This window comes from Onychostoma macrolepis, chromosome 18 (genome assembly GCF_012432095.1).
Source record: "Onychostoma macrolepis isolate SWU-2019 chromosome 18, ASM1243209v1, whole genome shotgun sequence".
Lineage (NCBI taxonomy): Eukaryota > Metazoa > Chordata > Actinopteri > Cypriniformes > Cyprinidae > Onychostoma > Onychostoma macrolepis.
In genome coordinates, this window is record NC_081172.1 from 30,605,163 (window position 1) to 30,630,398 (window position 25,236).

Here is a 25,236-nt window from a genome sequence, read left to right on the forward strand (position 1 = left end):
GATGACCTTCCTCTTACCGTGATAGAATTGATGTGCTAAGCTGTTGCAAACCAGAACACTTCCAAGGACTCATCCTTGCGACCTACAGTCGACCTTTACAAGCCAGACCGCCTTTCCGTCCCCCTCTCTGTCACTGAATACAGGGCAGTGATTTCTGGGTATTGATCCAGGTCACGTGATCCAAAGATCAATAGGAGGTATATATCACCCCACAGCGTGTTCTGAGATGCTAAAGGCAACCAAGGATGAGTTATTTGCCTAGCATGACTCTAAGGAAACAGACAAAGGCTAATTACATAGATCTTTCAGTGTAACTTGGCTTCAATTAACGGAAATGTTTGCTTATTGACCTAAAAACTGGTGCACACTTGTGGGCTAGAATCACATTTACTTGGGTCAATGACAAATAAGAACGTCCATGGTAAAGAAAAGGACAAATTGATGAATGAATTTAAAACAAGACTCACTAGCAAGCGTTCTGTGTTCTTACACTGTAAAAAATGTCAAAAAGGTCATTAATTTAACTCATCAAAATAGTTTAACCCATTTCAACTTTCAGCAACATTTAAGCTACACAAGATTTAATTCATCAAAATAATTTAGTAAATTTCAACTTGTTTCGAAATTGAATTAGATGGACTTTACAGTATACAGAAATGTACTTATGTTGGTTTCATGCAGCTTTTTTTAAATACCCTTTTAATAAAAGCATAGATTTTCTAAAAATGTCATGTGGTGCAACTATCAATTAAACTGTATTAACATTTTCCTAACATCTTGAATACATGCAATTATTTACATCTTATTATTTTCTAAAATGTTTTTAAAATATGTTTTTCAGTGCAAGTGTCATGAATTATTAATTAATTCATATATATTTTTTGATATTGTTTTTATAGAAACTACTTTTTAATGAATCAGATGGAAATTCTTTACAGAGTAAAAATGTACTTGTGTTAGTGTTAAGTAACTTAAACAAAACAAGCAAAAAAAAAAAAAAAAAAAAAAGGCATGTGGTGCAACCATCAAGTAAAATAAATGTTTACATCTCATTTTCAAAGGTATTTTTAAAATATATATATTTTTCAAGGTAAATATCATGAATTATTTATTTATAAATATATATTTTTGTAGAGTCGCACCACATTACATTTTAAAATCGGAACCAAAGTTGCCTGGTCACAAAAGGTCTGATGTTTTAAGAGACTTATTGACCTTGACACACATTCATGAGAATGTACAAGTCTATGATATAAATTCCTGTTTTATTTTAATTTTTCTGTATGTTTCTGCATACTCGTTGCACCATATGACTGATTTTGAGGAAACATTTGCGAAAACAAAACTTATCTTTAAAATAAGCAGTTTCATAATAAAAAAAAAAAAAAAAAAAAAAAAGATCATGCCAAAATATTCTGAATAAAAAATTAAGAGTGCAGAAATCATTTAAAACAATAATAGACACAGATTTTAAAATGGGCATCAAATCATTTACCCCACAGAACAGATTTCCTGCACAAGAAGACACAAAAAACAACAGTTACAATCTTGCGACATGCAAGACAGACAACAATTCTGTCTATTCTTGACAGTTTCTCCTGTCGTGTCCTGTCCAGGCCCCACCTGTGTGGCGATAATGAGCCCTGCTCTGCATCGCTCAGCACGAGATGCTGCCTTTCATACATTCTTCCTAAAGATACGCCAAACCAGCCATTCATTACTGCCAGCAAAAGAGAGGGAATCTGTCGGATAAGCTGCACATTATAAGACAGACAGCTATACTCCGTAATTCCTTCAGAGTAGCTGTAAGCCTGTCGTTATCAGGCGGCGCGTTCGTTTTAATTGTGTCTGCTTTAAACACATTAGCCTGGCGCCCTAATGCGAACCCCATCATGGCGTAACATTACAGTGAACTGCACTGCTAGCAGCTAATTGATGTCACTCTAATTAAATTGCACAAAAGGAGGCACTTTATTTCCACAATTCTCAACTTGTGGTGCGGTGTAAACAATCAGTATCAGACTCTGAATAATATCAGCCCAGAGGGGACAGAAAACACACTGCAATACTTCTGTCCTAGAGTGTGTTTGTCACTAAAGTGCTGTAGAGGTCAAAACGAGGTGAGTAACAAAAGAAGAAATCCAAAAAATTGCTTCCCCTGCCCACCGAAGTGCAGACGGTAGTGTTTACATGGGCACACGTTTTCTCTATTAAGTGTGGCGGCTCGCTCTGTCCTATGAATAAGTCATGGAGGTAGAGCGAGGGAAGGTAAACACTCTCCTTGAGGAGCGAAGGGCTCAGTGACCACTTCCGAGACGCTTTGGCTATGCTTGCCTGGGTCGAACGCTCCTAAATAGTCAAGTACACACAGACCCAAGGACAGAAATCTTGAGATGTTGTGCTAAACTGTCTGAGGCGGACAAACAGACTGTGGTGCTCAGCACCTGGGAAATGTCATCCACTTACTAGTAATTCCTCTATACCCAAAAAAGCAGCACTTGCTGTAACAACTACAAGAAGCTGGATCAGGACCTGCTTATAACAAATAACATCAGCAAGAAAATAAATAGGTACCAGCACAGCTCTTTGCACAACACGTCTTTTGATTGCCTACTCTTTTGCTTGTAGGACCAAACTCTGCAATACAACAAAAACTACATTATCAATCAAGCAAGGTTGTTACCTGTAGTTACCTTGATGAAAAGACATAGCTGGTCACCATCTGCGTTTTGAATGCTGCTGTCCCCACCAAGTTCCTTAGCTAGCTTACAGGATAAGTTTGGCGATTTACAAACAACTTAAAATTTGTATTGGTCAGTAGTGTAAATGAACAATGCATACTCTTTCTTTATGTAACTTGGACCCAGATCAACCTCCTTATTTGTCACAAAAGTCTGTCCGGAGCTGTCAAAAGTCCACCGGATCACTGCAAAAATTGATTTTCTTACTTAGATTTTTTGTCTTGTTTTCAGCCAAAATACAGGGGTTTAAATGGGCACACGCCCTACTGAATAAGCACTACTTTGATCCTTCACACCTTAATTTTCATTTATGTCTTTCCACACAAGGGTTAATTTTATGATTTGTTGTGACATACTAAGACTTTTTTTAATGCATTTAGAAAAAGGAGCCTGGTCAAGTGCAGAAGGCAGCAGTCCCTATCATTGCTGTTGAGTAGGAAGAGAATGTCATGACGGAACCCACTGGATGTTTTGATCGTCTTTGAAGACGAAGTGGTGATGTCAACCAAGTCTAGGATCAGTGCGCTGCTGCTGTTTTTGCACTTTATGCCCTTATTTAGAGTACACTAACTTCTCAAAGCAGCTTTACAGAAAATGCATGTGTCTACATACAATTTAGCCTGATCTGTTCTATAAATACCGTACTTTTCAACTTGAATAGTGTTGTATCATGTGATTTATAGTGATGCTACATGGGTGTACTCACTTCTGTTGTATACTGTATGTTTGACTAATACACGGGAAGCAATATTGACGTGACATACTGATACAATTCCTCACTGCTAATTATGATGTTCATTCTATTAAGTAGTATGGGTTCCAAAATAGCACACTTCAAGTTAACTAATCATTAACACACTTGAAGTATACTGTCCATTAGTCTGGCTGCAAGTATACTTAGTATACCTTTTTTTCACTAAGGTAGTCAATCAGCAAAAAAATTTAAAATAAATAAAATAAAATAATAATAATAAATATATTCTTGCAAAGCAGCACTAACCACACTTAATAAACCTAGAAATGTATACACCACCAAAGTAAAAATATTACACACTTATCAATTTGAGCCCGATTGAGACGCAGAGGATATTAGTGAAGAGGATCGCGCAGAACCTGTGCAAGCACGGCTCTTAATGGTATGTTTGTCTGTTTGTTGTCTCATACTTTTAGATATGCTGTTATTATGCTACTGCTTATGTTTGCTTTTTCTGATTAAATTTATTCTGATTAAAGCTTTAATACAGTACGGCAACCGCACACATGTCCATGTATAACCCTTCTCATTGTTATGTGAAAATGTATAATTGGAACAGTTTGTTGGAGCTGATCTGACGATCTGAATGAGAGAGAGAGAGATGCAGAGCAGGGCGAAGCGAGGAACAGTATTAAGAACAGCTGTTTTAGAACATTAATTCTGAAACTTGTGAATCCATTAGAATCGTTAGAAGACAGAATCGCGATTCATATATGAATAGATTTTTACGTGCACCCCTAGTTTTCTCTTCCTCTTCTCTAAAGCAGCGCAGCATGGCCCCGCCCCCTTCCTTACATGTTCCCGAGGGCGGGGTTTATCTGGGTCCGTGACGTATCAGATCCGGGAAGTAGTTCGTTGTAGGCCCTTACCAGCCGTTTTTGTAGGCATTAAACTTCCAGAATTTTAAAAGACGATATCTCTGTTTGCATTGAACTTTCAGCGCTGCAACTTTGCAGATATTGTTTATGCTCAAACAGCAACATTACACACTAACTAACGTTAAAAAAGTGAAATTGTAATCAACCACCCCTTTAATATTAAACCTAAAATGTCACTATTGGTGAGGACTGATATGATCTTTGAATAATATTTGTCTTTAAATGCAAAATATTTAAAGTGAACCTAAAGCATACTTGCAATAGTTCCACTTTAGCACAATCAAATATACTTCATCTTTAGTTGGACTTCAGCACTACTTTCGCGCAATTGAAGTGCAGTAAGAGTACTCATTTGTATTAAGTACATAATATGTAATTGTATTTGTAGTATACTTAGCATGAAATAAATGTATTTCAAATACATTTTAGTATATTTATTTTTTTCACTAGGGCAGTCTTGTTTGCTGCTGAAAATCTTTATTTATTTACGTGAGATGATATATGCCAACTATAATTTTTAATATGAAGAATGTGAGTGGACTTTGGCCAAGGGAAAGTCAGAGTTTTGGTAGTTGTCAGGGTGTTCTCTTTTGAAATGCATTACTATGTGGTTGCTATGGAGTTTTTGGGAGGTAAAAGTCGAAGCTCTCTCTTTCTTTGTTTTTGTATCTACTAGCAGGTCTGAGGCTTGGAGTTGAAGTTGCACAAATTTGCACCAATCCTGCTCCTGGGGGGCCACTGTCCTGCAGAGTTGAGCTTCAACCCTTGAACCAAGGTCTTCAAGATTACTAGGATTACTGGGCAGGTATGTTGGGACAAGGTGGAGCTAAACATCCACTATCATCCAGAGCTCAGCGCAAAAACCATAGAAATATCACAAGAAAACTAAAGCACTAACCATTGGATGGACTGGAATCTCTAGCAAGATTCAACTGAAGTACTATGAAGACATGTGATGGAACTGCGAGACACCCAGCGGAGCTCCGCTTCTGCATTCAGTTGGAATTTAGTAGGTGCTCTGGGCCGCTCTTTGCTGAGACAGCACACTCCCTTTCCTCCCTCTCTCCCAGCCCTCTGCACCACAACACCAGGGATTTAATTGCCTCATTAGCACAGAGGCTGGTGAGGAGCTGAATCCACCACATTGCTCAATGTCAAAAGAGCATCCAAGAGGAAAGGTTAACCAACTAAGAGATCACATGGCCTTTCACATCACACTGTGTTGGTTTTGCATAATCAAGGAAGAATCAAAGAGCAAACAAAGACCAGAGCAACTATGAGTTAACAGATGTATGAACTCCCAAGTGGAGCTGAAAATAATCAGATTGGTACTGGTGCTCCATATGTTGCAATATATCAAAAGTCAGAGTCAATAAGACTTGTTTACTGAAGCTGTAAAGCATTGTTTAAGGTCTGCTGCAATCCTCGCTCAGATTTTAATTATTCTGAAAGCCTCGTTTTGCAAACGTAGCTATTTTCTCCCACCAAGTCTCTCTGGACCAAGGGCAACAAATCATGCCAAATTTGAGTACTCCACCTCCTTTGTCTGTATGAAAATACACAGGAAACAAAATGATAAGATTAAATGGGATTTAATTTTACTGTACCTGCAACTAGTTCTGAAATGTAATTTCAAGTCAGTAGTGACAAGAACAAAGTGCAGCTCAATAACAGTATTGAAAAATTAGATGTGCATGTCCAAAAATACAGCTGCTTGCAAGGCAGCAAAAAAACAGCCAACATTTTAAGAGTTTAAAGCTTCTTTTGTAAATGAAATGCCACATCAGATCCGCTTTGCTGCTGTCATGAAGACACATGAACGCTTCTTGATTTCTGTCCCAAGTATCAACTCAGTGGAAGCCCATCTTTGCAGTGTAAACACAGTTGTACAATAAATAATGCAAATAAATGCAAGAATAAAGACCAATCCGCATTCAGTATGCAAATATCATAATGACATCACTACTGTAGGTTACACATGGAATGTAAAGCATTCTACGAGGTCACAATTTCTTTAAAAAAAAATGTTTACCGTAAGCTGGAAACTGTATATAAAGTGTCTCAAATGAAATTAACTGCAAACGTTTTGGAAGTAAACTTACTGTATAAGTATTTTTTTTTTAAAATACAATATAAAGAAATATAACAAAGCACTGCACAGTAAACATATTATGTATCTCACTCTCGTTAATGCTAACTACATTAATGCACAAAGTGTATGCACTCATAAAACCTTTTAGGAAATGTTTTCATCTAGAATCCAGTCTCATGAAAGAGTTTTTTTTTTTTTTTTCTTCTCCTAATTTAATATCGCATTTGGAACCAACTGTAATCAAACATACAGATTTCACAGATTCCTGGTGGTCATTAATGTGTGTGTGTGAGTGTGATATATAAGTCTTGACAAGTCTTTTTTTCAAGAGTCCTAGATCTGGGATAAATTTCAACAACAACAAAAAAATGCAGTTAATTATGTGTAGTCTAGGCAAGTACATCTTATGACAGTGTAAGGAAATGTTTGCAGAGAGTGATGAATGGCTATACAGGAGCGGTTGTGTGGACAGCCCTTATATGGAGATGATCACATGAACCCTTATTTAAAATAATCCAGATTTATCAACATTAAAGGAGGCTATAAAACAAATTCATGTGTGTATGCTCCTGTTCCGAGAGAACGTTTTCTGCTCACATAAGAACTCTTGCGTGCAATTAATAGTGAATGAAGCACTGCGTGCAAATACATTCATGCATTTTTAGTATTTCCGACTTGCCAAACACCACCGCTTACCTTCCATCCATTTCAAGCGTATACCTCTCTTTGAAATATTACTGTTTTCTATTTTCATGGTGCATGGAGACAGCTATCCTACATGAAAATCATAAATAATCAGCTGGAAAGAGACACAAGGGAAGCCAAAAATGACTAAACAATTAGGCATGTACAGAGGAATATGGCTGCAGGCTGGGACACAGGAAGAGAACGGCTTTAATGTTTGCTCCCTGAGGTGCGGTAAGCTTGTTATGCCATACGCAGGCCTAGTCTCAAGGTCTCAATGTGGGAGTGTGCATGTTTCAACCAAACAGAGTAGCAACCAAAGGCTTTGGCTGCATTTCTGAATAAATCTGCTGTGTTTTAGACGTTAACAGCGAAGGCTTCCTGATATCGCCTCCGTCAGATGCCATGTAATGTGTAATGTGTAATGTGTAATGTACGGAGATGCCGCCGGCTATACAGCGCTTTCTGCACCTGGTATGCAGCGACACAGAAGATATATTAAACCGTAAAGATACACATCTGCATGAGCAGGGTAGTGGAAGGTCTCCATTTCATCAACAAGTCAAGTCTAACGACTCGTAAAAAAAATGAGGGTGGGTACGCCATCTGTTCAGAAACCATTTCCGATGAATAAAGAGGAAAGGTGGGTGCTTTTACAGCACGGTAGTGCACAATACCGTTTTCTCAAGGTGAAAGCACCTGGACAAGAGGTTTAATCTTGAGTGCAAACACTGAGTGTGTGCAGCCGCTGGCCGTTTAAAAGGTTGAGTCACTTAGTTAAACGGGCACGCTGGAGTCGGTGTAATCAGGCGCATTAGGGAGTTAATTGCAGACAGCCTTGCGATTGATCAGCGATACTCCTTTATGCAATGTTTTTGCTCTAGTATGAAGAACGAAATGTCTGACACTGAGGCCTGATAATTAAGCCATTCATCACCCAAGCCTATTACTTCCTTGTACAAGTACCAATGCTTATGCAGATTATAAAATCTAGAAATAAAATCCATTTAACTTGGTGACCGTCCAAAATCATCCATTTCTTTTTTCTTTTTTTTTTCTTTTTAGCATATTGCCATATACATTTTTATACTTTAGGCATTGAAATTTGGTTCACGGCCAGAAATTCTATATTGTAATATACTTTTATTAGTACTTATAAAGCGCATATTAATGCCTTATTCTGAATGACAATATTTTAGATCCCTTAATCCTACCTCATACCTTAATTTAACAGCTACCTTACTAAAAGCAGCAAATTAGGAGTTTACTGAGGCAAAAGTCACAGTTAATAGTAATTGGACCTTAAAATAAATTGTGACCAAAATAAAATAATATTTTTATATGAATAGTAGCTTTTGGTTTGCATCCATTAAGTAAAGTTTCAAGGTAAAACTAAAATATATAAAAGGTTTTTAATCCTGACTGTACTGGAATTGTCGTAACTTTTGCAAGGGAAGGTGACTGAGATCAACATGCAAACACAGTCTTATAGTGAAACTCATTTATCATTAATAGATGAAGAATCACCGTTAAAAAAAAAACAACAATATTTTTTTAAATGACAAATTTACTGACATGAGCGAAATTCAGTTATTTGTACTCTTTGCATGAATTTAATTATCATCTAAGCTCAAATATAAGTGAAACTCTGGCGATTTTACGATGTAACATTAATGTCTGTCTCACTTATTTATTTACTCCTTAATTTTAAATGCATAAAAGGTCCATTAAGGGAACAGTGAATATATAACAGTCATTAGGTGCACATCGTCTTGGAAGTACAAACATCAACTCAAACTCAATTTAGTACAGTATCATAAAATCCTCAACGCTGGCCTGCATCTCATCAATCAGTTCAATAAACGATCGATGCAGTCATATTCTGCTTGTGCAGATCTCTTCCACTTATTAATGACCTTTCAGACGTAAAACAACGCATTCACCAACAACAAATGAGTCATTCTATGAAACGGATGCCTTTTCCATTCCAGAATGGTGATTTTTGAAGTACACATCTACAAAGAATGCTTATAAGTGCTAAAATATTTGCAAAGATTTGAACTTGGCTCTATGACATCCTTTGTACTGTCATTTAAAATTACAGATCAGTATTATTTTGAGGTAGGCCCAAATAAGTGGGTTTACGCATATAATCATACTGACTATAAGGACATGTAAAATTATATAATTAAAAATGACAAAATATATATGTAATAAACTAAATCAAATTGAAATACACCCTCATCACATGAAATAACAGAATACATTTTGAATTTTTTGGACTTGGAGTGACTCAAATGCTTCTTTTCAACAGTGGGAACCTTTGGAAAGCAGGAAAACAAGCTGGTCTAGGGCAAGTGAAAGTGAGGTGGGGAAGATTTTGGCTTGAAAGATGGAAACGAAGTGAGATATTGGAGCAAGCCGGTTCAAAACAGCAAAAAGAGTGGCCTGCTAGCAGAGCTAATAGACTGTTTCAAATTGAAAGGAACAGCGGGTGTCTAAATAGAGCGACGTGGAACATTTCCCCTCACATTCTGTCTCCAGCCCTTCCCAGAACAACGGGAAAAAGATACAAGCAACAAAAAGAGTCTAAAGGCCACTCTCCACACGAAGAAACATGCGTCTGCAGTGGAGAAGATATTTATCTATCCATAATCAATTCAATTCAATTACAGCTGCCTGTCAAACCGATGGAAACAAAGCTGGAGTTTCATGCTAATGAATTCCTGGTGGGAGACAGAAGATGCTTTCCTGCCTGAGGATGTAACATCCCTTCCTGCTGTAATAGAATATCTTGCTTTCAGGCATTCTGTGCATTGGCAGTGAAAACATTAAACAATCAAAACATAAGCAGCCTCTTCAGACTGTCTTATTCTGATTTCCCCGTAAGCAGACGGTTCTCGGATAGCAATTATCAGTGGATTTGGAAGGATATACAAAAACTTGTGGCAATGCTACAAAAAGATGGAGAAAAACTCATTTGGAAGATGTTGCATCATTGCAACAGACACCACTGCAGGTGCATGCAATCTTATCAGAAAGTAAATACAAAAGCACAGTGGAAAGCAGCAGAGAAAACAAAGAGAAATGCTAAACCGGGCAAGTAAATGAGTACAGAACATCAGCACAAAAACACATTATGCCTATGAATGCAAAACAACTGCTGCATGAAATCAGATCAGAGAAAAAAAAACACAATTCTAAAACCTAGCCACATACAGTATCTTAGAAATACCACCATTCATATTTTAAAGGAATAGTTTACCCATGACAGAAAATTCATTCTGGCATCAAATTGAGTCAATTAGTCATGAAAAAACGAATAAACTAAAAAAAAAGTGATTTGACAGAACGTTTTAAATATTTTTCTCATTTCATTGAGAATCTTTGTAAGATAACTACGTGGTACTATGTGGCATTTGGAACTTGACATTGACATTCATTTCCATCATAGCTTTATTTAAGCTTGCTGGTAGGCAGATAAATGAATGAATGTGAGTAAAAGATGACAGAAGGTTCATCTTTGGGTGAACTATTCCCTTAAAAAAAACTCATTTTGAATTAACATACAGTAAGTGATCAGGTGACAGCACTGAGGAACATTTGCTATCACAGCCGTCTCTGTCTTCACTTACAAGACAAAGCCATTTCTCTAGCTCCTACAAAACAGCCTTGGTGGATCATCAACTGAGCTGTATCTCTCAGAATAGAGCAGGTTATCTCCTGGGTATTCTTTCCTGAGCAAACACTTACTTTTATATCCATGATCCTCATGTATGCTCTTCAAAATTTGATAAGATAGGCTTTTTTCTCCTAGAGCAGTTTGTTATCTTTTTGGCAATCGATTTATTTATTTATCTATTGTCTCTCTGAATAGACAGATCACTGCTCCTCGCTGAAAACAGAAATGTATACCTGCTTCCCTCCCTAAAAAAAGTCGAGATCAAACGCAGCTTGAGCTCAGAATAGACAGAATGCCAGCCTCAGCCATGCCTGCATGATTTCACTGAGGTACTGCTTCCCTTCTTGAGAGGAAGTAAGCAAAGCCTCGGGCTCAAGCGGAGAGTGTTCAGTCAATATACATCCATGATGAAATCACTCCTAACAATATGATGCAAAAGTCGAGACACTGTTCTCATCTGGTCTTTCTGGATGTTTTAAGAAAGCAAATGCGTGCAATCTGTGTTGTACATCACTGCGCGGGTGATGAAAAAAATTCACAGAATACGCTAAGGATTGACCGAATCTGCTGATAGCACGATTGCATGTGCGACAATGCTTTTATTCATGCGTTCAATAAATATTGAAAAAGCGTTCAAAACGTTTACATTAAACAAGTTAATAACTTATGTTTTAGACACGAAAAAGCTACTTTGCCTGTTATTGCTTCACTAAAGAGAATAATTCCAAACTAAGCCAAAACTGAATTAGGGATGTTTGCATGACACCATTTTCAACTAAAAATGTAGAACATTTTTTTGAGTTTTGGCCATTTATTTACCCAACAAATGGCATTTTGGGAGCCTGAAAATGGGTTTCCAAGTGCACATTGTTTGTAAATTATACCATTATTATCTTTGTTTAACTATAAAAAAGCAAAACACACAGTACTAGTGTTCCCAGATAAATCGGTTGAGTGAATGAGTCAATGACTCACTAACAAAGACAGTATGCTTGCTCCATTCAACTGTAAGTGAAAAGGAGTTGAGGCTCCAGCATTATTGAGTTTAATTCGTCTAAGCTGTGGTTTATACAGTATGTGGCTGTTCGTGGGTATAAAATACGCAAGACACAACAATTACAATGCAGTTTTCAGATCATTCAAGGGATAGTTCACCCAAAAATAAAAATTCCATTATCATTACTCACCTTCAAGTTGTTCCAAATATGTATGATTTTTTTTTTTTTTTTTCTGTTGCACAAAAGAAGATGTTCTAAAGAGTGTGGGTAACCAAACAGTTGACAGTAGACATTCACCTCCACGGTATGGAAAAATAAAAAAAAATACTATGGAAGTCAATGACTACCGTCAACTCATACAGGTTTGGAACAATTAGAGGGTGAAATGATGACGGTATTTTCATTTTGGGTGAACTATCTTGTTTGACAGGATAAAAGACAAAGCTAATATAATTGAATTATATTTATTTTCATGTTAGACATCACCTATATTGAACACATTCTTTCTGTCTTTTCTTTCCCAGAAATACCACAAAAAAAGTGACTGTTTAGTAAATTTGGTAGCACTTTATTTTACAGTACGTGTACTTCCCTGGTACATACATGGTAAATATCTTGTACCTACAGGCAAATGAGTGGTAATACAAGGTACTTACCTGAAGTGTATGTACATGGTAACAAATAAGAAACACGGCTGTACTTAACAGTCGTACATGCATGGTAATTAGTTTGTACATACAGACAAGTGTGGGTAAGAACGGTGCCTGTACATGGTAACTAATTACATACTTTACTGTACTTACTAATGTGTATACATGGTAAATATGTAGTACTTACAGACAAGTGGGTACAAACAGGCACATCCTTACAGTATCCATATATGGTAACTAATAAGACACATTACTGTACATACTAATGATATGTACATGGTAAATGTGTGGCACCTACGTAAAAATGTACTATTATGTGGTAACAAACAAGACACACACTGTACTTGGTATACACATGGTAAATATGTAGTACTTACAAACAAGTGTGTGTTAATGTTAAATTGCTCTCCACAACAGTGCTTACAAAGTTTGAAGAACTGGTAATTCCTGTGTAATGTTTATGTAAAATGGTGCACTTTATTTTACAGTCCTAACTTAATATGTAAGTACTGGTGTATGTACCTATTAGTTAATGTACAGAATAAGTTATGCGGTACTCAAGTTGGGGGTATAAACATGGACCAAGGCACTTATTGAGTAATTGATGGTAGATGGTACATAGTAAGTATATGTAAATGTAAAATTTACATTTACTGGCACAAAAACCACCTCAAGCGAGCGTAAAAACTTTTTTGCGAATTAAGGGATTTTTATTCGAAATTTGGCGTTTCCATCACTTGTTTCTCATGCGATACTTCAAAATGCACATTAAAACAGGGTGATGGAAACCCAGCTATTTTTTGGTTCATTGGCAATTCTTCTGGCTATGTTGTTTATCATTGTGCTAATCTCAGCTCCTCATTGAGGACCCTCATCAAACTGTTTACACTCACTACAAACAAAGTACTTCCAGGAATCAGGAAAAAAGTAATTGCCCTTGCATCATTGACTTTCATAGTTATTTACTGCATCAAATAATGCACACAATCCTCTATTCTTTAACTTGCAAATAACCATAGAGGTGGCGATTAGCAAAATCCTGTTGGGCCATGCAATTCTGGAAGCCAAAACCTGCATATCAGGGCTGAGTGAGGGGCGGAGGGCCGCTCATGACCAATGACTTATGTAAGCAAGCTGGGCTTTGCTACACCAAGATGCAGCTGGATTGAATTATTGTCAAACCGGACCATTCATGAACATCTGTCAAAGGTTAGCCGTAAAGGAAAATAGGCAGTTCCTGTTGAGCGGCTCCAAAGTAATCTGGGAGTAATTTAGCCCAGGGAGTCAAAAGAGTCTGAGATTTATAGGCTACAGAACGACTCAAACGTGGCCTGGTGTTTACTGTGGCTTCCTTTGATTCTTTTTTTCAGTCGAGGAGGGCGTTAAAGTCATTCATTTTTGCAAACACGACAGTTTTACTCATACTTAATGCTTTTATTTTCATATTCAAGACAAATACAGCTAACATTTACTTTTAGTCTATAAATATGAGACCGAGGGAAGGGTGGTTTGAAATGTCAGGAAAGATGAAACAAAAATAACTTTTTTTTAAAGAAATGAATAACTATGAACATAGTGCATTTCACTATCTTTGTCATCTACAACACCTTATTAATTGGTTAAGATTTAAAGGTGAAGTTTTGAAACAGTTTTCCCTTATTACTCTCCTCCTCTGCTATTGGTCGGACAAACAGATAGTCCCGCCCCAAACTTGTGCCATTGGTTGAGCCAATATATATACAAATTTAACCTTTAAAAGACTTCTATTACATAGTTGAAGCACCTCCCACAGACCGAGTCACAGCATATTTACAAAAAGAAACGGCACCACATGTTCCTCAAGGCCAAACGAGTAGAATAACACATCTGGAGAACTCTTCGAGCTGTTTATCTGCACTGTGAGGAGCAGCAGCGTGACAGCACAGGGATACTATTGAATTTCAGTACAGAGTTGAGACAATGTCACCTCAGATGTGGTGCAGCAGGAAACAAGCACACTGTCTTTCAGGAGAAGCTTGTTATAACAGCTCTGCACCAGCTAACTAGAAGCTCGGAGTCCGTAATGTAGAGGACTGTCATATAATCCCATGACAAAGAGCATATCCAAGTGAGGGGAAAAAAAAAAAAATGGTTAGACCTGGATTACTGCGTCCCTAAATGTAGATAGGTTTGAATTGGATGACATCCTGATGGAAAACCTCAGGAATGTTTATGTCACTACAGAGCCAGACACCCAAACCACTGCTTTGAAAATTGCAATGCTATTTATGTTGCCTAACCAAACATCTGAGCTTCAGTAAACAAGGCGAACAAAAATCTAAAACTCCGGATGAAAATTTCATCCACTTAAACCCACTCAACACATACTCATTTGAAGCCTTTTCTCATAAATATTTATTGGAAAGACCCAATTCTCTTAAAATGTAATATGCACCAGTTTCACCGTGTTTACAAGAAAAATGTATTAAAATGCCAAAGCATTCATCATTATGCAGCGTTTTATCGTGTATGCGAGCCTGTGAGTAAAAGTTTGTAAGTGTTTGGCGTGTTTATTCATTCTGCGCACATTTCCTGTGATTCAGGGACGTGCACATTGAGATGTCATTTTATAACTTCTGGGTCTGCAGCGTCCTGTCATTTTCAGATATGAGAGATCTTCTTACTGCCTGTGGTTATCAGCCAAATATAGCACAGGACGAGAAAATGAGTGACTTTAACCAACACTTTGCCATGTTAGCGTAACTACTGGCAACCTGCAACAGATATTCAAAACAGTAGGCCGATGAATGCATTCAGTCATTGCATGATGGAAATCCACATATCTAGTGGTCAGTGTGAGTTTGTGGAGTCTTGGCTCTGTTGGATGAGCACTAAGTGATCACGTGACACAGAGAAAGTTCTTTATTATGGTTCCATTACATTTCTGACAAGTGAATTACAATCTGTTATTACTGCCCAGACTACGTTTTCCATTCAAGTCAGTCGGCATTAGAGGAGTTAGACTAGTGATTTATCATCCGTGTGGTTTCTGTACAGTTTGATTGGTTTGTCCTTTTTTAGCTCATTTCCTGATAGCAGCAGTTTTAACAAATTTTTGCTATAAGACTTTTAAATAAATATTACTTTCCTCCAGGGTGCTAGACATAAGTAATGTAAGATCTTCGAAAGCATCAAATCAAATGAAATGGAAATTACCCCATTACACACTATTGATTCAGTCTATCATTGAAGATTCTCAGCAATGAGATGAGCTCTACACGCCAAACATACCAGTTTAAAAGCCTTTTTTTCCGTAATGAAGTTATATATTCTTGAAGGAATTTACTTATAATGACACTACAAGGCTATTTCATTTAACTAATTTAATGCACAAACCAATGGGACCTACTACAAGCACAGCGTCAGTTCTCAATCCATTCCTCTCTCACAATACAGACCAAGATAATCATTAACAAAACAACACATTAAAATGACCTAATATTCTGTCTGAAAATAATTCTGTCTTTAGGCTCAGTCGATGCCTAAAGACAAAAAAATTGGAAAACAATAGCAAATAAGCATGACCTTTAATATGCAGTAATCTGATTGATAAATCAATATCACTACAGTTCTCAAAGTGAAATGTGATAATGTCCCCTTACATTACATTTAAATAATTATTACTGATATCTTGAAACAAATGCATCTTCGCAAACACAAGATATTCTTTACATTACAAAATATGCACGTGTAAGGGCGCATGTAACACACTCTCTGTCGTCTCTTGCCATCGTTCTAATGGGATTACGCCAACTAGCAGCATCCCATAGGTGTGTGGGTTACAGTTTTAGCAGTATAAGCAAAGCAGTGCTTTTTTTGTACATCTATAATAGCCACACTGCACTTTTCATGCAGTATGGATATTAAACATATCATATGTAAATAAGGGCTTATTAAAAATATTATAGCGATAATTTCCTATTAAGCATGCAATTAGGCTAATTGCAAATTAAATCATGGACACTAATGTAAAGTGTGACCCTGCATTTTATATTCCCATTAGACAGACACAGGCTAGTTTTCAAGTGTCTAATTAAGATTTTAAATAAAAGTAACGCTTCATTTTGCTGTAAATACAGCATAGGTTACATTTAGACAAGGGTTTAATTAAAACAGAAGTTAACCCACAAGTTAACCCACAACTAGCCTATTTCATTGATTTACTTATTATTTTTTTTAAATGGTTTTTGATGCATGGGAGAATTGTAAGTAATTGTATTAAATTTGTGTCATCAAAATATCATGGTTTTACATTTTGTAATTTCATTTATAAATTGAAATGATATTAGATGGCTAAAATAATGGTTTGCTATTTTATGTTAGTGCATTTTTCATGCATTTAATGTATCATTTTGTGTTTTATAATTGTTCTACTGTACTAAATTTAGCTGAAAACTCTCGAAATAGCTTTCAGTAAGGTTTCAAGTGTGACAACTTACCTCCAGAGAGTGTGACAACATGTCCTGCTGTTGGGGAGTGTTTTAAATCAGCTGCAATTTTTTTTTTTTTTTTTTTTTAGTTAATATATGTTCTGCAGCTTTTCGTAATCATGACTTTAAGATTTGTGACACAGAAACTGACTATCAAAACCAAACCAGTTCCAATATTCGCAGGAGTCATACGACACTTTGCTGAAATCCTTAACGCAGGAATTCTACTGCTAAGTGTTTGGAAATGTTGTAGGCAAGCTGATGCTTCTGTCAGGGGTGTAACAGCAGCGTTGACCTTCTCGATACGCCACGGAGAATGCGCGAGGAATTTTAATACACAGAGTAGGCTATCATGCATTTAAGAAGCACAATAGGCAGGTACTAGACACACGCTGCTTTCATCCTGCATCATGCATACGCGCAGAGGGCACGAAAGATGGGACAAAGTTTGGCGCAGTGATTATAATAAACGACGGGTCACGCGCACCAAACTCCCGTTACAAACGCGCGTGCAGCCCGAGAATCGGACAATGAACCGCGAATGTGACCCATGGACGCATGCATGCTCTCACACATCCTCCCCGGGTCTGACCCCGGCACACGCACACACGCGAGACCCCCGTGCCCACCGGACACCAGCGGCTCGCGCCACCGGCTCATCTCTGGACGTTTAACAGGAGGATCTATTTTTGCCATCCGATGTCACAACAAATTAAGAGATCTGGATTGGGCGACGTGCCCTGTCTTTGTTCCGTTCTGCAAAGAACGTTCAATTTTCTGCCGTTGCACAAATGCAATCGGCAAATGAGACCTTTTGTTACCCCAATAGTATTTGGATGATGCATAATCATCATCAGAGTCCTGATATACGCTTTAATATACGATTAAATGCACATTGTACTATCTCTCCCAGTGTTCTTATGTTACCAGGGTCTCAGACACAAACACAATGATGGAACACTCTTAAAATAAAGGTTCCTCATATAATCGTTTTGGTTACACCGGGTTTCTGAGTTGAGCAAAATGAGTCTTTAGAGATTAAAACAGACATTAATAGGTTTATCAGATTGTTTTCTGGGTTTATTAAAGCACCAGAACATGATGGTTTTCCAAAGAACTAGTGAATAAAAAGTTCTCCATTCAACTTAATAAGGCGATATTAGACTGTAAAACCCTCTTTGTTCTGACTGGACCCTTTATTTTCAAGAGTTGTCTGTCTGAAGGGTGTAACTCATCAGAGCCCCAAAACCATCTGGCTTTGATTTACTCAACTGGGTGGGGGTCTTGTTATGAACTGTACTTCTTACCAAGCTTAGGTTAAATTTGTTAAATGCATGCCTTCGTATTGAAGACTTTATCCAATGCTCATGCTAAAACTTATTTGACATGGATGAAGGTGAACAATATGCTACTAATAAAGCGGACGAGCAACTTAGACGTCCAAAATCCTGCCACACTGTAAAGGAATAAATAACTCGGTTTACTTACAGAGGAATAAGGAGCGGTATGTTGCAGTCATCACGAATCCTGTATGAATTGGAAGTCCTTTATAATAATGATAAATTGAAACAATGCGCCCCGTTTCCTTCACTGTTCTTCACGCGGAATCACAAAAGCTGTAGTATAGCAGAAGTCTTTGAGAAGAAAAATGGATCAGCAGTCTATTAGGAGACGAGCACAAGGACAGCATAGCTGGACATGCTGAAAGACGAATCCATCATCAAGGACTGGAACATCATCTCCACGTTTCCATCGGTTTCACCGTCAAATCATCAAAGTTCCCGTTCGCTCTGACGGAGGACGCGCGTCTCAGGTTGCCGTTGCGCGGTGTCCTCTGTCTCTCCCTCACTGTCTCTCTCTCTCTCTCTCTCTCTCTCTCTCTCTGAGTCTGTGGCCGATGCAGAAGAATGCACAGCGCGTGTGTGGATGCTGAAGGATGGAGACCTCTAGAGTCTGAAGCACACTCGCACTGTCTGGATGGAGAGGAGCACAGCACATGTGCTCTGATGGAAGCGGATGCAAAAAGCCACAGTGTAAGAACAGTATGTTAACAAGAGTGTTACTGCATACACGACACGTCACATCTAATATTTTACAATATGTCACGTATGAGTATTTTGCCGTTTTATGCCATTTCGTACACTTATGTAGACAAGGACCTTAGGAGATGTTTTATTTAGAATAAAAATATCCTGTTATAAAAGCGTCTAATAATAATAATAACGAGAAAAAGAATCAGAAAAAAATATTGGTATGGCCCTGCGTATTTAATACAATTACAAAAAAAATCATATCTAACATTATACTCACGGTTCTTTATGTGAGTAGTGATATATAGTTATGTTTAAATGGATATTACAAAATACAAGGGGATATTTTATTTAGCATAAAATAACATGTTATAAATGTGCTTAATAATAACAATGATGGTTATGAAAAAAAAAAGAGTTGGGTATCTTACTGTGTATTTAGTGCAGTTAAACGATTAATCGTGATCAATCGCATCCAAAATAAATGTTTGTGTTTACATAATGTATGCGTGTGTACTGTGTATATTTATTAATGCACACACATACATGTATGCATTTTAAAAATAGTAACATATATATATATTAGTGCTGTTAAACGATTAATCTTGATTAATCGCATCTAACATAAGTTTTTGTTTACATAATATATGTGTGTGTACTGTGTATATTTATTATGTATATATAAAGACACACACATACAGCATATATATTGAAAATATTTACATGTATTTACATATATATATTCATATTAATATAAATTATATAATATATGAATTTATTTAATATATAAACATAACGTATTTTTTCTTAAATATATACATGCGTGTGTGTGTATTTATATATAATTAATAAATATACACAGTACACACACATATATTATGTAAACAAAACTTATTTTAGATGCAATTAATCAAGATATATAAATACACACACACGCATGTATATATTTAAGAAAAATACGTTATGTTTATATATTAAATAAATTCATATATTATATAATTTATATTAATATGAATATATATATGTAAATACATGTAAATATTTTCAATATATATGCTGTATGTGTGTGTCTTTATATATACATAATAAATATACACAGTACACACATATATTATGTAAACAAAAACTTTTATTTTGGATGCGATTAATCGCAATTAATCATTTGACAGCACTAATATATATGTATATATGTAATATATATTATGTCTACATATAAACATTTTATATATAAATATAAAAATTTCCTTAAAATGTACATGCATGTGTGTAATAAATATACACAGTACACACACATACATTATGTAAACATAATTTTTTTTTGATGTAATTAATCATTTGACAGTACTAGTGTATATTTATATAATTTAATCATATCACTACTCACATGTCTTTATGCCATATTGTACAGTTTTATGTAATATATGTGTTCTGAAAGTCTACAAAACAACAACAAACAACATTAATATAATATTTTTGCAGGTAATGCAGAATGTATTATTTAAAATTGCAATATATTGTATTAAATACTTAGCAAAGTAATTCTATTTTCTGTTATACGGTACTATTTTTAAAAGGTCAAATGTTGTCAATTATCCATGATTATTTGATACACCGAATGATTGCATTCATGTTCCTCATTAAAATATGTAACATCATCATAAGGAAAATCTCCGTGATCAACACAATTAGCACCTACATTTCACAGTCAGGAGGAGGCTGAAGATAGAAAAACAATAGATAAGTCATGCATTTATGCAAAGCAACTTACAGTTAACTTTTTCACACCATCGACTGCGATCAAGCAAACACTTTTTAGGAAAATCAACCTACAAATGGCTTACTTTTAGTCTGCATTTTAAGCTACAACAGAAAGCATTTGAACTACAAAAATGTGACACATTTCATCTTTAGTGCGACACCTGTTATAGCAAAAACATTTATCAATGAGAAATATGATGCAACGTTCTCTGGTGTATTTTTGTAATAATATGTAATATGCTCATATAATTTTGTAATAATGTGTGATGCAATAATCAGTTACAGTTCATGAAGCACATGATTAGAAAACTGACTTTATATAGAATCCAGCTTTGATCTGTATTCAACTAGCTTCCCACACTGCCACGTTCCCTTTGAGGCAGTTTGGGCTGCTGATTTATTTATTCTGTTTCTATGAGAATTGAGATGGAGGGTTTGAGGAAGAACAGGCTGAGAAAGGCAAACAAGCCGAATGGAGAGAAGGCAGCGGTGTGCATGTCTCAAAGCACATAGAGGAGCGCTGGCCTCTCAAAACAACTTACCAGCACTGCAAAAGTCCTGAACTTCCTCATCTAACCTACACATAAAAGCACATACATATGCACCCTCACACATATGAACACACGCATGGTTGTTTTCGACCTTCCTTCACAGATCTGCTGAGGACTGTCTTTTGTCTGGCCATTATCAGCAGAATAACTGCTAGGAGTATCATCACATATCACAAGTATCTATTTCGGCATCTACATCTGTGTCCTGATTTAACATAAATTGAACACCGGAGGCAATTTTTTAAGCTCTTGTCTCAGGGGACGTTATTTTGAAAAGGATTTACTGTGGTCTTTATAGGAAATTGTTTTCCATCTTCTTAATCACATCGCTTCTTAGGAACAAACCAGTCTGCGATGCATTCTGTGAAGTTCCCTTTTATTTATTTATTTATTTTTTAAGGTTTAAGGAATAAGAAGCCCATTTCTGTTCTCTCCTTTCCCTACAGGACTACAGACGTAGACCCTTTTTTTTTTTTTAAACTACATAGAAACACACACAAAGGAACATTCTCTTTGGCAACTTTTTGGTACTTACTTTTAACACAACTTCTGTTTTTATGTGAGAGAAAGCATACTTTCATATACTTGAGTTAACTTTACTTTTACCTTTTTTCACATTTAGTTTTGTATTGTTTTATAACTGTGCCTTGAAGGCAATGTTTGGGAGTAACTAACTAAAAGTAGCAGCACTACCAACTTTTCAAAAATGAAAATTCATAAACCATTACCCACACATGGAATTGCAATATATTTATAATACGTAAAAAAAAATTAAATAATAAAAAAAGAGAAAATGGTCAGAATTTTTAGTGTATAGCTCACAATTCTGACTTTCTTTTTTTTAATGCAAGTTTATATCTTTCAATACCGTGTTTTATATCTCGCAATTCAAATCTTATATCTTAAGTCTAATATCTTATATCTTAAATTTTAAGTCAAATTGTGAGATACAAACGAAAAAAAAAAAAGAGTATTCTGTGGCCGAAACAGGCTTCAATAAGAATTTAATTTAATTTTTGTATTATTTTGTTTTAATACTGTGTTTGAAAATATATCAGCTTCTGAGATTTTATAGCTTTTACAGTTACAAGCTACATATACCAAAAAATTGAACATTCTCATAAACTCTTCTCTCTTATCATCGGAAGTCCAATTTATTTCAGTAAAGTTTGGCCAGTTCATGTAAAAAAAAAAAGAAAAAATAATTACACATGGGATTACAAGTTAAATGCTTCTGTTTGCCATGTTTTCAGCTTTCAGATTTAGAAACTGGATTGATTTCTATTTTTTCCCATTCAGTTTAGTCCTAATCTCCTAATTGATAATCTAAGTGTTTCTGTGCCAGATAAACAAAACTAAAATAAACACTTTTAATACGGAATACTTACCATTTTTTTTTTTTTTAGAATGTAATTAGCTGTTGACTTCAATATGTGATTTTCAAATATGTATTTAGGCTGTGTCTTTAGAATTATTATGTATTACTGTCTTTTTATTTATTTATTTTTGCGTAAATCGATTGCAAACAAATTATCACAAGATGCTGCTCTATGTCCAGCTGCTCTCAAAACAACTCTAAAACATGAACAACTCAAGGGCTCCTACAAAACCAATAAGTCTTGGGTTATCTTGCCTCAAGGAAAAGCAGCAAAACAAAAAATGAAATTAGTGCAAGGCTCAAAATGAAGGAGCGATATGAGGGTGTTGGGTGGCTTGGCCTTTGCACTTGATGTAGCATCTGAATGCAGATGGTCACACAGATGGTTGATATTTATATCGCAGGTCCCAAAAACCCATCCGGGTGGAAAGAGCTTTTTAAAACCGATTGGTTTGGAAAACAGTGTGCCACACTGTAACACTAAACAATGACTCTGGCCTTCTGTCTATCTAAAAAGACACACAAGATGACTTGTGAGTGTGCGTTTCTAAGTTGAGGCTGAGGAGAAGACTCTTCGTAAGTCAGTAATTCTTTCCATGCATGAAAATATAATCTTTCCTAAGTGCAATGGGAATGATTTTTTTAAAAGTCCCAGGCATCTATTTTAGTTTAGAGTCTTTTCCTTACATGCCACGAGCGGCTTCACGATGCTAATTGTGAGTTGTGTGCATACTGTCAGCATCAAGTCGTGCCGCGGCGAACACTTCCTGTCTCCTCCAGCACGCACACACCTCTCTCCGTGACATCTTTCAGAGACGTGTGAGTATTATTCTGACAAGAAAACGAAAAGAGACACATTTGCACTGAGGGAAGGAGAATGCATGTCTTTGGTGACCTCTGGGACGGAGACAAAGTTAAAAGGCTTCTGAAGAAACAATATGGACGGAAAAGTCTGTAGAAGTCTATTTTTAGGCACCACTGGGATCTTTCAGCCTCAGAATTTCACGGCTCATGGATCTTTTATAATTTAATGAACGGGTGGCCTTCTGAGATTTATGGACAGAGGCTCAAGGCCTCAGTGGCCACATGGCTTATTGATCCACATCATTTTGTTTGTTTATGGATCAGCAAAGCGCATTCCCATTCATTTTAATAGAGCAGGCTTTGGGTCACCACACATTTGCATCCAACACCTTTTAATTTAATATAAAATTAACTACCTTTCATGTCACGGTATCATTTTACGTATCAGTATACTTAATTTAGTGAAGAGGAAAATTTTGTGTTGAGGAAATGTCATGCGACCCACCAATTTAGATTTGTTGTGTGAATAATATGCATAATTAATAACACATGCTTTAAATATTTTAAAAGAAATACAGGTCACACTTTATATCACACTTAACAACAATATACTTGCATCAACAAATAAGTACTTATTGTGTTCATATTGTATTGCAAAACACTTTTGCTACTATTGAGGTGGGATACAGGTAAGGTTAGGGGCAGGTTAAGTGGTATGGGTAGGTTTAAGGTGTAAGTGATGGGTCAACAGAGTAATTATAAATGTAATTACAGAAATTAATTACAGACGTAATTACATATAGGTATTTTTGAAAATATGAGTACAATGTAAAAACATATATGTACACAATAAGTGCATTGTACCAAATTAGTCATTTAAATGTAAGTACATAGTAGTCAAGGCCACCTAATATAAAGTGGGACCGAAATACACTGTCACATATTTATATAATAATAATAATATGTTATTTCTACATTTTCTAACAATTTATAGTTATAGATAGATAGATAGAAGTACATATACTGTATGTTTGTAATAAAATATACATTTACACACATAATAATTGTATTACATTGTATTATGTATAACAAAAACATAAAATATATTTTAATTTATTTTCTATTTTTAATTATATAAAATAATATTTTATATAACACACAAAACACACACACACACACACACACAAAATTAGTTTTATTTGGCAATTGTATATATCTATATGTAGTTCTTTTTATTTATAAATGCAAAATATACTTTAATATTAGTATAGCTGTATATAGCTGATACATTTTCTCAATTTGCTTAGAAAATTGGCAAAGGCGAAAAAAAAAAAAAATTGGATCTTGAAGGTAGTGATGAGCACAAGATAAACAAATGGTTTATTTTTATGGTGGATCATCGACTTTAAATCTAACTTTGATAAAAAGAGGAGTGGAAACGTCAGATCTATTCTATTATAGACACACAGACATCAAAGGTCCACCTTGTGCTTTCATTTCCTTTCATTCAGGGCCGATTCCCATTACTACACGGAGAGAAAGAGTCCGGGAGGCTGGAATTTATGATGATGAGGGGAAAGGAAGGAAAAATGTCCCAGCAGATGAAGCATGTGAAATGGACCACGTAGCTATCAAACAGAAAAGCAATGCCAAATAAAATGTTAAAGGTTTAGACATTCTGTCAGATGTTGTCTTTATTTCTGATTTACAGCAAATAAAGATACTGTGACTAAGAGGCAGAAAAACTTTAAATGTGTGCTCCATCCA

General features: G+C 36.0%; 1 protein-coding gene across 1 annotated transcript in view; it reads right to left on the bottom strand.

Moving 5' to 3' along the window:
* clmpb (CXADR like membrane protein b) overlaps nt 1–18,878 on the bottom strand; it is a 97,417-nt gene extending 78,539 nt beyond the window's left edge. The window contains exon 1 of the mRNA XM_058750640.1: nt 18,437–18,878. Within this exon, the coding sequence (XP_058606623.1) occupies nt 18,437–18,467 (31 nt within the window). The 5' untranslated portion in view covers nt 18,468–18,878. The remainder of the gene's footprint in view (nt 1–18,436) is intronic.
* Nucleotides 18,879–25,236: the final 6,358 nt, after the last annotated feature.